Source organism: Nelusetta ayraudi, unplaced genomic scaffold, assembly GCF_046127955.1.
Source record: "Nelusetta ayraudi isolate G7.1 ecotype Tasmania unplaced genomic scaffold, CSIRO-AGI_Nayr_v1 ptg000121l, whole genome shotgun sequence".
Classification (NCBI taxonomy): domain Eukaryota; kingdom Metazoa; phylum Chordata; class Actinopteri; order Tetraodontiformes; family Monacanthidae; genus Nelusetta; species Nelusetta ayraudi.
The window spans coordinates 22,501-37,500 of record NW_027466171.1 but is presented as its reverse complement, the minus strand read 5'-3'; the positions used below and the strand labels follow the sequence as shown (position 1 = coordinate 37,500).

Genomic DNA, 15,000 nt, shown 5'->3' with positions numbered 1-15,000 from the left:
TAGTTCCCGTCCTCCACACGGAGAACAGCAGTCAAAGACTTTCAGCGTCTAGTTATTACACATTAATAACTAGTTAGCTAGTTACCTCTAACCAGTACCATAACAACTCGACGCTCAATATATATATATGATATATTACTTACAATATAAAGTCAGCTGTGTTTCCATTGAACTCTTCCTGTCGTCTCAAATGTATTTTCAGCAAACATGGAAGCCTTCAATGAGATGTTGAAGAACCACAATGTGTGCGTGCGCCATGACCCCAGGTAAGCTCGTGCTCCGAGGTCGACGTCTGAAGCAGACTTGCTGAGGAGCGCCGGTGAGCAGCAGTGACGGTGTGTCTGTGCTGTGTGTCTGTGCTGTGTGTCTGTGCTGTGTGCAGGTCTCGTAAGGAGTCTGTTGCTGGTTTACCCTCCCATCACCACACAGTCCATTCGGGCAGCGACCACAACTCCTGCCACCTGTGCGCCCAGGTGCGATCCAAAAAGGGCCGCCGCCAAAGTCGGACCCCTCGCTCTAAGCAGCGTCCCGGGGAGCAGACGGTCTTCTCTGTGGGCAGGTAACCAGCGGTGCAGACTCCGCCTCCTGTGACGCACGTCCAGAGGAACGTCGGTCTGAAATCTCATCGTCCATTCAGGTTCCGGGTGACGCATCACGACAAAAAGCTGCAAGGAGGTCCGAATCCGTTGGCCGCTTCAGGGGACCAGCTCGACCAATCCCAGGACAGCGCCGAGCGGAAGGGGAGCGCGTACGACCTCAGAAACATGTTCAAGGACGTGCGGGCTCCAGCAGAGGGCGCCGCTGCAGGAGGTCCAGGCGGCGGGAAGCGCAGGAAGAGTGTGGGGATCTTCGGGCTGAGGCGGGGCAGCGACCCCACCGGTACCGCTGGAGGTGCCGGGCTCAGAGCTGCTGGGCTCAGAGCTGCTGTTCAGCAGCAACCTGTCGTGCTCGAGGAACTGTCTCATGGTGAGAGGGTCGGAGGTCCTCCTGAGCGTGGAGCTCGGCGGGTCGCTGAAGCAGGAGTCAGTCCAGGACCTGAACCCGTGGTGGCTGGAGGTTCTCCTCCAGCCCGGGGTGAGGCCGGCACCCTGGACGTTTGTGTTCCTGACAAGGACTCCCTCGATGTAGGCAGACCTGAAAGCGGTCGGAATCCAGCAGTCAGAGCTCCCCCTGGTGGCACGGCAGTGTCCGCCCCCGGTTCTCTGCCGGTCCAAGCGGTCCACGCGGTGAGGAACCCAGGGCCTGCTGAAGAGGCTGTGGCAGAAAACAGAGACCTGTTTGATCCTGGGCCACTGCAGACCTCCACCCCCATCGGCCCAATGCACAGCAGCAGTCCGGGGCTGGCACCCTCACTTCCTGCCAGTCAAGCCGAGCGCCATGGGAGTGAAGGTTACCCGGTCACTCAAACACCTCCTGACCCGGCCTTCAGCCACGATTATCAACTGCGAATGGGTTCCAACCCAGCTTTAATCAGCCTGGGTTCTTCCCCGCTGTCCTCCTCCAAAGTCAGAACCTCATCTTCAGTCTCCTCGTTAAAAACTCCTACCTCACCCCTGTCGGACGCATCGACTCCCAACAGTTCTGGGGACACGGCGTCAGAGTCCATGAGACTGGATCTGTCCAGAACCCCCAAGACGGAGAGGAAGAGGCCTGGAATTCTCAAGTCAGCCAAAGCCTCGCCAGTGGAGTCCAGCGCCGAGGTTTTATCCGCTTCCTCCCCCACTGATCAGCCTCCCGGTGAAAGAAGCCATTGGCCTCCTTCCCCCTCCTCACCCATGGGGCCTGGAGGAGGTCACGTGACCATCGTCAGAGCCGGCCCCGACAGCAGACGGGAGTTTTCTGTCGTCACAATGGCGGAGGAGAAGGAAGGGTCCGCTTCGCCCGAGGACGAACAGAGGGAGAGTCGGGAAGTTGGGCTGGGATCAGAAAAGGCCGAGGCCGGTCCGACTCTTCCTGGTGCTGGAAAAGCTCCCATCGGACCGGCAGAACATCCTAGAGTGCCGGGTGGACCGTCCTTCAGCCAGGATAAGGACGACATGGTGGAGATGGAAGATATTCAGGACTGCAAGGTGACGCAGGTGGAGGAGGAGGAGGAGGAGGAGGAGTGAAATGTGACCTTGGGAGAAAATTGAAATGTACTTTTCTGTCAGTTTGAATAATCCACATCCAGATGTTGAGGGGGGCGGGGGTGGGGAGTCGGGGTGGGGAGGGGCTTGGTGCAGCACTGATAATGTACGTTGATGCCTTTGAAGAAGTGAGCCGCACTGTGGGAGATGTTGCTCCTCGACTGGAGCGATGAACTGGGACTCCTCCCACAGAGAGCAGAGTGATGGTCTGAGAGTCGCATGCATTGCACTGTCACCTGAACGCCACCCCACTGATAAAGCACTGCGATCACTGCTTCTCCTCGCCAGCAATGCCACTGGCTTCCTTTGCTTTTACACATATTTCAATGAACTTTCAATGACTTTTACTTTGTTATGGTGCGTCCAGTTAAAGTATAAGCCCCGCCTACGCCACTGCCGTCATGTACTCCAATGTAATGTACCATGTACCCAATGAGCTCATGCAGGATGAGAAACTGGGAATCTGCATACACTTCACACTGTTTTCCACATGATAAGAACCCACCATAAAACACAGAATTCTGAGCACTTTTACTTCCTGTTGTATCTTAACGAGCAACACTCTGCAATCAAGGCTGGAGAGTGTCGCATCTTTTCTTCCAGCGGGGACACGCCACAGAAAAGACCTCTCCTCCTCTGAGTGGGACCAGAACCATCACCCTCACAGGTCACTTCCTGTGTTTGAACCGCTGCAGCAGTGGGTCCTGGAGAATTCTTCTCTGGCCCGAGAGGGAATAGTGTGAGTGTGTGCACCAGATGCAGTGCAAGAGAGTACGGGTCAGAGGTCGGCACCGCTTCCTGCTCTTCATGGGAAAGGCAGGGCGTGGCCTCTTCCCGGGACTCCCTCGGTGCTCGTTCATCCCACTGCAGCTTGACTGCATCTCCTCCTCCTGGCTCCTCCCCCTCCTCATGCTGCTAAATATACTTTGCCTTTCACACGTTTACGCTAGCTTGTAGATTTGACAGCACAGAGGTTTTTCACATTGGCCAGCGCTGCCACTGAGCAGCTGCAAGCAGGTGAGGGCGACACATTCAGGGGCATTCGCTGCAGAACAGGTTCAAGACAAAATACTCCAAACACGCGCATTGAAGGAAAACACACGTTTTTATGATTTAGAAAATGCAAACAAAAGTTCCACATGGTCAGTTATCAGCGGCGGAAGAGGTCCCGCACAGAGGGAGACGCTACATGCATGTATACATTGTAGAATGTCAGGGCGACTGCTGGCGATCATAGGGAAAATAAAGCTGATGAGACGCTAACAAGCTAACAAGCTAACAAGCTAACAAGCTAACAAGAATCTACGAGACAGAAAACAATCCTAAAACTATTTGTATACACATCCACACAAGCGTTCATGTTGCCCTTGCATGACCTTCACCCTGACTGCACATTGACACAACTGTCTCCTGCAGCCTGGAGCAGCACGACACACCAGCAATACCATGAGTGTGTAAACGTACACCAGGTGACTCGACGCCTTTGTTGTGCTGTTGTCCTGAAAGCAGCACCGGTTCCTGTCTCTGTGACAGAGTGTGCTGCAGAACCAATGCTCCACAACAGTGTTTCTCAACTGGCGGCTTCTGGGTCGCCCAGCTGTTTGGATTGGGGGCAGGGCTTTGTGGGCGGTCCTCCTCCTCCTCCTCCAGTCCATCTGCGCTGACCACCGGTCCAACCACTGGAGGACCGCCTTTAGTCCTCCTCAAGCCCGGGTGGAGACGCCTGTGTTGGAGGAGGCGGTGCTGGTCGACACTTGAACACAAAGACAAGAGAGGTTGAGTCGCACTGATGGACCATCGAGTGTTGTTGTCACTGGATGCTGCGTTCAATGGCACACACAGGTCTTAGCCTGGTCCGTGACTGCCCAGGAGGGTCCTGGCTGCTACCAGGGGTCACTGATGGGACAGAGCACACACACACACACACACACACACACACACACACACACACACACACACACACAGGAAGTCATTACTAAACAAAGACAGGCAGGGGAGGAGCAGGGATAGAAGTGATAAATAAATCAACACGCCTCTTTTCTGCTCCGCAGTCCGTGTACAAAAGTCCTGCTGTTTCTCCTCCAAGCCACTAGGGGCAGTAGCACTGAACTCAGAGCTGCAGCCAGGGCTCAGATGAGAGACGGAGGTCGTGGTCTGGGCCGTGAGGGGCTGGAAGGAAACACAAATATTGATGTCAGAGGATGTCAGGTTGTCATCGATGTCTTCAGGAAGGAAGCAGGATTCTCTGCAGCGCCGCTGCAAGCACAGACTGAAGCACAGTCGCTGTTTTCTTCTCTCGGCATATTCACACCCTGAAGAGGATCTGCTAGGCAGGCGTCACAGGGGATGAACAGCTAGCAGGCCAGCCCAGAGACCTGGTCCCTGCAGCATGTCCTAGGTCTTCCTCAGGGTCTCCTGCCACTGGGATACACCAGGAACTCCTCTCCAGGGAGGTGTCTCCTCCCCATGTGGAGGAGCAGCGTCTCTACTGCAAGCTGCTCCCGGGTGCCCCAGCTCCTCACCCTGACCCTGACCCTGAGGGTCACCCAGCTCCTCAAGTGTGACCGACTGGCCCCACGTTACGCTTTGAGAAGACTTCACTCACACAGCACTCAGTCCCATTGAAAACCTGCCCAGGTTGAGGAGTTGCCTTCTGCTCCTAACGGTTCTGCTGAAAGAGAAACACCAAAATAAAGAGGGCAGAAAGGCCACGGTGACCATGCAAAGCAGCAGCAGCAGCAGCAGCAGCAGCAGCAGCAGCAGCAGAGGAGACCATGTGACTGGTCAGCTGTCAGTCACATGGGAGCAGCCTCAGTGGCTCTGCCTCCTCGCTGAGTGGAAGAGCAGCGTTAGGCGTCTTAATGCACGAACCAATCGGTGCAGTCGGACCTCCTGGTCTGGCTCCTCCCCTTCCACATGGATAACCTCCACAAGCAGTGAAGGGAAGACTCCAGTCCGTCCATCCAGCTCTCCTTCCCAGAAACCATCGTCCACCTCCCAGAAAACAGCCCAACACCAGCGTGAAGGTCTTCCTCCCACTGACAGTAAGACCCTCGCCGGGGATTAAAGGTCATTTGTTGGCTAACGGTGACGCGATGAAGCCATCAGGTAACATTGGGTCCGTATGACCTGCTTTTGTTTGAGTGGAAGTGGAAGCGGTTGAGTATTGCACAGGCCGTTTCCCACACAGCAGCGTGAGAACGAGGAACGCCAGAGTCTGCTCGGACTTCCTGGAGGGTCTAAAGGGAGAGCGCTCGGTCCGACTGGCTCGCTCAGTGTGTGTCCCTCACCGCCGCCTCTGGACACTCCCAAACACAGCAGCCAAAATACAGCGATGCTGGGAACGGCGGTTTCACATGGGCAAAATGTGACTTTTCAACTGAAGGTTGAAGCCATTTCACACAAGCAGCAGATTTAGAATAATAACAATCATAATTTAAACCAAAGAAACCTCAACCTCAAGGATGTACAAACTCTCATCTGTTCACATGCACAGTGTGTAAATGTGGAGGCGCCCCCAGCAGAACACACACACCTCTCCGTGTTGACGGCCGATCAGCTGGATCAGTGCCCCCTGCTGGAAGGAGAGCTCCTCCGCACTCTGGGCCTGGTAGGAGTACAGAGCTCTGGCCACTCCTGGGGAAAAGCGTCGGTAACGTTAGCATTAGCGTTAGCGTTAGCGGGCCGTCAACACGGCGCCGTCCAGGTCACATTCAGCCTGGTCACACTGGTGAAGGAGTGCGAGAAGAAGCAAAGCGGCTCTCACTCTGCCCTCTGCTGGATATTCCCGCCTCTTTCCCAGTGGGCGGAGTGCTGCAGGTGGGGCCGTCCGGCTCAGTTGAGCCCTCCTTTGGTGGACAGAGGAACTGCACATAATTCTCCGGCACGTACCCGACCTGACCACACGTGTTACACACCTGCACAAGAAAATAAAAGACCTTACGCCATGCATCCTCCACTAAAAAAAAACAAAAAAACTTTTGACTTTTCAAACTAAAGAACACATTTGATTTATTATCTGTTTTATTTCTGCGAGTGATTTAGCAGTGATTTCAATTTGGTGAAATTTCATTCAATTCATCCATGCTATGTATTGCCTTCATGGTGTTGTAAATAATAATAATAATAATAATAATAATAATAATCATCGTACATTTTATTTAAAGGCGCCTTTCGGGACACTCAAGGTCAGCGTACAGAAAAATAAAAGCACGGTAAAATAAAAGCAGTGCAATGCCAATAATCTGCGTTGATCCAAGACATCACCGCCGACTCCATCGCCTCCTCACATCTTGGAAATGATGGCTTCACATGATTTAATAGTAATAAAAATAATAATTTCAAAATAAAACAGAGCCCACTGTTTTCCAGTGTGACATCTGGCTTTACGCAGTGTGAACAAGAAAGAGCAAAGAGCAACCTTGAGCCAGTCGTCCACGTCTCCATCCTCCACCAGCTGGAGCTCCTCCCCCTCCGCGACTGACAGCTCATCTGACTGACTCGCCTGCAGGACAGGTGAGACAGGTGAGACAGGTGAGACAGGTGAGACAGGTGAGGAGGACAAGTGAAGGAGTTGAACAGGAAGTTGGGGTTCAGAGGCGTGTCCGGCCCTGACAACAGTCCATCCTACCACACACACACACACACACACACACACACACACACACACACACACACACACACACACACACACACACACACACACCTGATAGCTGTAGATAACCTTGCAGGTCGTGGGGTGAACACACAGCTGCGGTGCTGCTCCGGACTCAGCGAACACCTCCCTGCTGCCGTCATCGTAGTCTTCAAAGTCCGTCAGGTCAAACTCATCGTCCTGGCAGAACACACGCGGTCAGCACCGTCGTCCGGGCTCGGGGCCGCCGCAGCGGGACCGCTCCAGTTTCGGCCGGGTTTGAGTTACCGAGAAGTCCTCCGTCGACTTCCTGCGTTCGCTCAGACGCCTCTCCCTCTCCAGCTCCTCCTCTGCCTGGCTCATGGCGTGCTGGATTAATAGCTCCGCCCCTGCCACGTTGGCTGACAGCAGAGCCAGCCGCCCCTCCGCCTTCACCCTGCTGAGCTGAGACGGCATCGAGAAAGAAGGGGAAATCCACTTGAGCTTCGATGGGACGTCGACGGCACCGTCGCCGCGACTGGTAGTTTGCTGTAGTTTACCTGGGCTTTCCTGACCGCGTCCTGCACTTCTGCTATCTTCTGCTCCATACTGACCCCGGTCTCTCCCGACAAGAGCTTCAGGCGGCTCTCTAACACCTGCAGAACCTGGGAGGAGCAGAGCACCATCAGGACTGCACTTTGACTCAAGCATACATCCTGGACACATTCAAAGCAGAACTCCATTTAGATATTCTGCACGTGTATTTCTACGTCTTCTTCTGTGTATAAGACACGAGAGTCGCACAGTGACAAAGTTCTGGAGTGTTGAATCTCCTGAGTTGTGTTTATGAAGAGCAGAGCCAGCAGCTGGTGATCACTGCTGTCGAGAACAGCCGGGATCATAGATCATGTGACCTGGAGTCAGAACCAGCTCAGGTGAAGCGGGTCCCGAGGCTTCAGACAAACACCACCATCCGTCTGCTGGGGACCAGAACAGCGGGACCCGGACCCTGACCCCGACCCCGGGACCACGACCACTGACTCCACCACACTAGAACTGTATTGGACCCAGCTGACACTAGAACTGTATTGGACCCAGCTGCACCTGCCTGAGGCTCATGCAGGGAGGTTTGTCTCTCCACTGCAACGCTGTGATGATGGAAGGGAATGTTTGAAACCCTGGTGTTGGCTCGGTGTGCGGGCCCACAGAACTCTGCTCGAAACAGACCCGGTCCGACCAGCTAACCGTACGGCTCCCTGGCGGTGTTACGGAGCTTGTCGTCTTGTTGTCAGTCCTGAGCCTCACCCTCTGTCCATGGCAGCTCATCTTGTGGTCCTTGGCAGCTTTGGCCGCCCATCTCTGGGCCTGCACAAGCAGAGGCTCCTCCTCCTCTGACTTGGAGGGACACACCTCCTGCAGGGAAGACACCTGGCCAACACACACACACACACACACACACACACACACACACACACACACACACTTTAACATCAGAGACTAAAAGATGCAGAGGAAACACCCGAGCCGGGTTTTTAAATGCCTTTACAATGACATGATTGTGCTGTCCTTTCATTAAGAGCAACAGCCAGACGTGACCACCAGGGTGCAGGCACAGGGAGACGCAGGCAGGCGGGCCCACCTGGTCCTGCGGCGCTGGCTGGAAGAGGAAGTGGGGGGGGTTCCTGAAGGGAGAGGACTCCTGAAGAAACTGTGCGACGTTTCTCTCTCTGGTGACCTTTTGGTGAACATGAGCAAAACCATCCGGCTTCAACCACACAACAACAACATCGCACACAACATCGCACACAACATCGCACACTTGTCAGTGGTGTTGCTGAGATGTCAGCTGTTGAGAAGGTACCTGTCGGACTCATGGCGAGGGACAGAGCTGGGAACTCAACCACTCGCCATGGCCTCTTGACCTTTTTGCGTGTCTACGTGACACGTGACATGTGACATGTGACACGTACCTTGCCAACGCTCTCCCATGTGGAGCTGTATTGCTTGTGAATGGCCACGCAGGCGTCCATCTCAGCTCCACAGAGCAAGGTAAAGTGGCTCCTCAGCTCTTCATAAACATCACCGTCCATTTGCTGGGGATGAGAAAAGAAGTGTGTGTGTGTGTGTGTGTGTGTGTGTGTGTGTGTGTGTGTGTGTGTGTGAACTGGGCTCACCTCCAGAAGGTGCGGTAAGTCCTGACTGAGGTAGTGGCGGTGGTGGGCGTTGACTGCCGCTAGCGCCAGGAGATACTCGTTACGCACTTCCGTCAGACGCTGGTCACACTGCCCCCTCCTGGCGCAGAGCTGCCAGTGGCACCACATACATGACTTACATACATGACTTACATACATGACTTACATACATGACTTACATATCATAGCATAGCATAGAGGTGGACTCCCTCTCCCTCTCCTGTGCTCGCCAGGTGCAATTGGTTGGCGTTCACACGTCACAAAGCTTTGTGTTCCACCACAGGCGGACTGCGTCCTCCGTTAAAGGAGGAGAAGAAGGGGGAGGAGGAGGAGAAGGAGGATGAGGAGGAGGAGGAGAAGGAGGAGAGAAGAAGGGGGAGGAGAAGGAGGAGGAGAAGGAGGAGAAGAAGAAGGAGGAGAAGGAGGATGAGAGAAGAAGGGGGAGGAGAAGGAGGAGAAGGAGGAGAAGAAGAAGGAGAAGGAGGATGAGAAGAAGAAGGAGGAGGAGAAGGAGGAGAAGGAGGAGGAGAAGAAGGAGGAGGAGAAGGAGGAGAAGGAGGAGGAGAAGTAGGAGAGAAGAAGGGGGAGGAGAAGGAGGAGAAGGAGGAGAAGAAGAAGGAGGAGAAGGAGGAGGAGAAGAAGAAGGAGGAGGAGAAGAAGGAGAAGGAGAAGAAGGGCCAATCCTGAGGCCACCATGACCTGTAGTAACCCTCCTCCCACTGTATTGCTGCTCTATGTGTGTACATTGACAGTGGTACTGTGGTAGAAGACACCTTGGCTCTGCAGCCGAACCCGAACCCGAACCCGAACCCTACCTTGGTCCCCAGCTTCTGCAGGCCTGTCTTGAAATGGAAAATGCTGCGTTCGCTTCTTTGGACCCTGCTGGACAAAACAAAGACACGTCGGAGCGAACACGCAGTGTATTCCACTCCAGGTCTGTTCTTAACGCTGTCACATGGTGTTGTATGTACTTCCATGACTGTCATGCAGTCACCGTGTCTTACATAGGCTCACAGTACCAGTACCAATGGTACAGGAGCCACGCCCCTTTCAGTCATTGCAGTCAAGAAATAATCAATCAATGTTGGATCAGGAAAAGAAGACCAGAGGAGGTGAGGAAGAGGAGGAGAGGAAGAGGAGGTGAGGGAGAGGAAGAGAGGAAGAGGAGGAGAGGAAGAGGAGGAGAGGAAGAGGAGGAGGAGAGGAGGAGAGGAAGCTCTGAGTGAAGAGAGCAGCCACACACTGACCTGCTCTGTGCCTCAGCAGCTTTCTCCCTGGCAAGGTGTGCGGTGCGAGCGGCCTGGTGGTAGCTCCTCCTCCTCCTGTCCAGGTCCCTGAGGGCCTCCAGCACCTCCAGCTGCACCTTCTGGAGCTGCTGGAGGCCCTGCAACACAACAGCATGCCTCTGTGTGGCTGCTGGCTGCGCTCCCCCCGCCCTCCTCTCCCTCCGCCTCCCTCACCTTCTTAGCTCGCACGTCCTTTGTGCTGCGCAGGCTCCTGGAGGCTCGACCAATCAGCTGCTGGTATTCCTCCGCCGCCGCGAGCCGAGACACGGCCGAGTGAGCCGCGGCGTCCACCACTAGCCGCCACACAGCAAACACACTGGCGTTCACACACACACACACACACACACACACACACACACACACGTAAAAAGTGACAGAGCAGCAGGAGGAGGAGGAGGAGAAGAAGGAGGAGGAGGAGAAGAAGGAGAAGGAGGAGGAGGGGGGCCAATCCTGAGGCCACCATGACCTGTAGTAACCCTCCTCCCACTGTATTGCTGCTCTATGTGTGTTCAGTGTTCAGTTGACTGTTTGACTTCCATGGAGCACCAATGACTTCCACACACACTCTGTGTGCTCAACCACTACTCCACCACCACTGTGAGCTCACAGCAGACAGCCTGAGGGCCGAGGTGGTTCTTTCTAGATGTCCTGGGTTGAGCCACGGAGAGGACCAGAACCAGCTGCTGCCCTCCTGCCGGGAAGCTGGCGACGGTTAGAACTTGAGAGTCCAGTCACAGCAGGAGGCCAGACGGGCGGATGGAAAGATTGAAGAATTACCCAGTGGTGCTGAAGGCATCTGTGGTGCTGAAGGCATCTGTGCTCCCTCGGCGCCAGTCTCTCCTCTGATGCTGCAGCGCCAACCTCTGCAGGGCCTGAGCGGTAAGGAAGGAGAGCAGAAGTGAAAAGCTGGGGATGAAAGAGAAGAAGAGGAAGAGAAGAAACAGCGACTTCACTGTCGGCCGCTCAGCGCCGCTTCACCATGCGGACCTTGAACTCTGGGCTCCACTCGTCTGGCCTGAAGGCTGCACACCTCATGCTGTGTCTCGGTTCAGGGTGTGCAGCCTTCAGGCCGAGCGTCCTCCGTCCGAAGGAGGCGTCCTTCGAGGACCCGGCCCAGGAGGACGGACCCAAACCCCGCCTCCCCGGTCACCCCTCGGGACGGTCTCGCCTTGGTCACCGCCGTTCCCCCCCTGCTGGCCAACCCCGGAAGTGACGTTTTCATAGCATCAAGCTAACCATCGGTTGGTTGGACGTTCAAATAAATAAAACCCTGCGTTAAAAACTGGATACTTCATGTCAAACTTCAATACTTCAATTTATACGTGGTGTCTTTGCCAGTAGATGGCGCTAATTTCAGCCGACTTCCCAGGATCATCAGTCATTTCACAGACCGCGGTGCGTTCACTGTTCGTGGTGCGTTCACTGACCGCGGTGCGTTCACTGTTCGTGGTGCGTTCACTGACCGTGGTGCGTTCACTGACCGCGGTGCGTTCACTGACCGTGGTGCGTTCATTGTTCGTGGTGCGTTCACTGACCGTGGTGCGTTCACTGTTCGCGGTGCGTTCACTGACCGTGGTGCGTTCATTGTTCGTGGTGCGTTCACAGACCGCGGTGCGTTCACTGTTCCTGGTGCGTTCACTAACCGCGGTGCGTTCACTGACCGTGGTGCGTTCATGACCGTGGTGCGTTCACTGTTCCTGGTGCGTTCACTAACCGCGGTGCGTTCACTGACCGTGGTGCGTTCACTGACCATGGTGCGTTCACTGTTCCTGGTGCGTTCACTAACCGCGGTGCGTTCACTGACCGTGTTGCGTTCACGACCGTGATGCGTTCACTGTTCGTGGTGCGTTCACTGACCGTGGTGCGTTCACTGACCGTGGTGCGTTCACTGACAGCCAACAGCAGCGTGCAGTGATGGTGCTGAAGCACTCCACTCAGGCAGATTTCATGCACCCTGACGACACAAGCTAGCTGAAATCTGATTGGATAGAAACTCTACCGTAATTTACAACAATGGAAGCAGCGCCACCAAGTGGACGTGATATGATGTGAGAAGTACAGACTATGGAGAATAACTTTATTGTCATATTTATGGGAAAATGCACCTTTCTCAGTGTGGTGAGGCCAGCAGAGAAGAACGAGCTGGCCCTGACAGCGCCCCCTACTGGCAAGAGTCATAGTGTAACTATCGCCGGCCATCCAAAGAGGCGACTCTCCGGCTCCTTTGGGAACGCCAATCGATTCCTGCTGAGTGTTTCCCGCCAACAGGAGGGGGCTTCCAGTCAGTGGACAGGAATAGAGCAGCACTCACCTGGCCGTACTCTCTCTCGATGGCCGCTCGCTGCTTCCCGAAGGACCTTCGGGGGGGGGGGGAGGGTGCGGGGACACGAGAGCACGCCTTTTATTTTTATACTCTCTCTCTCTCTCTCTCTCTCTCTCTCTCTCTCTCTCTCTCTCTCTCCAAGCGCATTGCATTCACCGGATACAGTTTAGCCGCCTGGTCTCGTAAACACCAGGAAAGTTCTGCTGATGCTTTCTGAGCAGTGACCACAGATGGCGCTGTGGCCGCGGTGGACTTCACCTGATCTCCTCCAGCAGCTCGCTGTTCTGCTGCTGCTGGTTCTGTAGCCTGCTGAGGAGCTCCGAGAAGCCCAGCTTTGCCTGCTGGCTCTCTTTCACCTGCAGCACACACACACACACACACACACACACACACACACACACACACACACACACACACACACACACACACACACACACACTTCCATCAGTGATGTTGTGCACCACTCTACTGTGTGTTTATTGTTGCTATATTGCTTCTGATGTCTGATATGACTAGCATGCACTTAGCATGTAGTTTATGAACACATCTCCCAACACATTGGCCAATCACTGCGCAGGCTGTGGAGGAGCTGATTAATGAAGAGTCAAACATTGATAACTGTGTTTGTAAACTTCACACTGGTGAGTATTCACTGGTGAGTATTCACTGGTGAGTATTCATGAGTATTCACTGGTGAGTACTCACTGGTGAGTATTCACTGGTGAGTATTCACTGGTGAGTATTCATGAGTATTCACTGGTGAGTACTCACTAGTGAGTATTCACTGGTGAGTATTCATGAGTATTCACTGGTGAGTATTCACCGGTGAATACTCACCAGTGAATACTCACTGGTGAGTACTCACTAGTGAGTATTCACTGGTGAGTATTCACTGGTGAGTATTCATGAGTATTAACTTGTGAGTACTCACTAGTGGGTATTCACTGGTGAGTATTCACTGGTGAGTATTCATGAGTATTCACTGGTGAGTATTCACTGGTGAGTATTCATGAGTATTCGTGTGAGAAAGGTGATTTATGGAGCGTGCACTCAGTCTTTGCTGCTGCTTGACTGAAGCTGACTGGTGTGTCCTGATCAGAAAGTGTGAGTGATTCTCTCTCTCATTCTCTCACACACAGAGTCGCTCACTCGCCGCCCTGTGTGTGTGTTGACGAGCTCGGTGGCAGCCACTTGCAGTGAGTGCCGAGAGGAAGCCAGCAGGAGACACCACTTCCTGCTGCAGGACGCCCACCTTCTCCGCTCAGACGCTGCAGCTGCAGAATCAACCCCTCCTCCCAGCCACGCTCTGTCTCTCCATTAATGCCAATAAAGTTCATTCAGGTGGACGAGCAGCAGGAAGCCTCAGGTAGGAGCAGTGATCATAAGAATACACTTGACACACGTTGAGGTCAATGTGAAGTCCTAACCGTCAAACTCAGCCCTGCTGGCCACACGAGGAACTGCTTCTCCCGGTCAATTCACCCGCTCACTCATTTCACCGCTGAAGTCTTTGCTGGAGAGTCTCGTGGAGCTTCTGCCCACTGGCCAGCAGCTGCGCCGAGCCGAGCCGAGCCGAGCTGAGCTGAGCCGAGCCGAGCCGAGCCGAGCCGAGCGGACCGCCAGTGAGGCGCAGTGAGGAACAGTTCCACCAAGAGATGTATTAGAAACGCAGTTGCAGAGTTCCTGATGAAACTCTGAACCGATGGCCGAGGGTCTTACATGTTCAGAAGGTGCAGTTACGCACGCGCTTCATTCACTCTTGCGTCGTCACTCACAAGCAAGCCACATGCAACACCAACCCTCCGCACGAAGGCGCCTCCAGCGCGAGGCACCGGTGCGATAATAACCCGCGTGCAACTTCAATAAGCAAAGAGCAACTACTGACAGACGCTGCTTTACCTTCCTGGGCGGCGGCTGCATGGCTGGACAGCTGCAGAGGGACTGACTGATCCGGACCGGTGCCGTCGAACTTCCTGCTTCTTCTCAGCCTGTCTCGTGCATTTACAGCCCTTCAACCAGCAGGGGGAAGCAGTGAGCCTCCCATTAGGCTTGGAGGTGGACAGCTTTTCAGGTGACATCATGATTTAGCTCAGTACTATTACTATCAGTACTACTGCCACCACTACTACTACTACTGCTGCTACTGCCACTACTGCTGCTGCTACTACTGCCACTACTACTACTACTACTACTACTACTACTACTACTGCCACTACTACTACTACTACTACTACTACTACTACTGCTGCCACTACTACTACTACTACTACTACTACTACTACTGCCACTACTACTACTACTACTACTACTACTGCTGCCACTACTACTACTACTACTACTACTACTACTACTGCTGCTGCTACTACTACTGCCACTACTGCTGCTACTGCCACCACTACTACTACTACTACTACTACTGCTGCCACTACTACTACTACTACTACTACTACTACTGCCACTA

General features: G+C 54.1%; 2 protein-coding genes across 12 annotated transcripts in view; one reads left to right on the top strand and one right to left on the bottom strand.

Annotated features, from left to right (window-relative positions):
• The window catches only part of rell2 (RELT like 2), a 6,400-nt gene extending 3,746 nt beyond the window's left edge, over window positions 1-2,654 (top strand). For all 4 annotated transcript variants that reach the window (XM_076050033.1, XM_076050032.1, XM_076050034.1 and 1 more), the window contains 3 exons: window positions 203-266; window positions 383-559; window positions 638-2,654. In XM_076050033.1, the coding sequence (XP_075906148.1) occupies window positions 203-266; window positions 383-559; window positions 638-2,108 (1,712 nt within the window). In that variant the 3' untranslated portion in view covers window positions 2,109-2,654. The remainder of the gene's footprint in view (window positions 1-202; window positions 267-382; window positions 560-637) is intronic.
• Window positions 2,655-3,180: 526 nt separating this feature from the next.
• Window positions 3,181-14,655, bottom strand: LOC142904117 (F-BAR and double SH3 domains protein 1-like). 8 transcript variants are annotated; one of them, XM_076050027.1, is made up of 21 exons: window positions 14,439-14,647; window positions 12,798-12,895; window positions 12,528-12,573; window positions 10,994-11,088; window positions 10,391-10,532; window positions 10,178-10,314; window positions 9,746-9,809; window positions 8,913-9,041; window positions 8,709-8,831; window positions 8,378-8,473; window positions 8,044-8,166; window positions 7,299-7,403; window positions 7,048-7,203; window positions 6,832-6,960; window positions 6,547-6,630; window positions 5,893-6,043; window positions 5,662-5,762; window positions 4,998-5,120; window positions 4,160-4,295; window positions 3,967-4,022; window positions 3,197-3,879 (listed from the first exon to the last, which is right to left on the bottom strand). In XM_076050027.1, the coding sequence occupies exons 1-21, from the start codon at window positions 14,457-14,459 to the stop codon at window positions 3,820-3,822; spliced, it is 2,175 nt and encodes a 724-aa protein (XP_075906142.1). In that variant the 5' UTR covers window positions 14,460-14,647; the 3' UTR covers window positions 3,197-3,819. The 8 variants fall into 8 exon arrangements, 3 of the variants coding, with proteins under 3 accessions (XP_075906144.1, XP_075906142.1, XP_075906145.1); XM_076050029.1 differs by lacking the exon at window positions 4,998-5,120 and having other exon boundaries at window positions 3,181-3,879; window positions 14,439-14,654; XR_012929339.1 differs by lacking the exons at window positions 3,197-3,879; window positions 3,967-4,022 and adding an exon at window positions 4,732-4,794 and having other exon boundaries at window positions 4,219-4,295; window positions 14,439-14,652.
• Window positions 14,656-15,000: the final 345 nt, after the last annotated feature.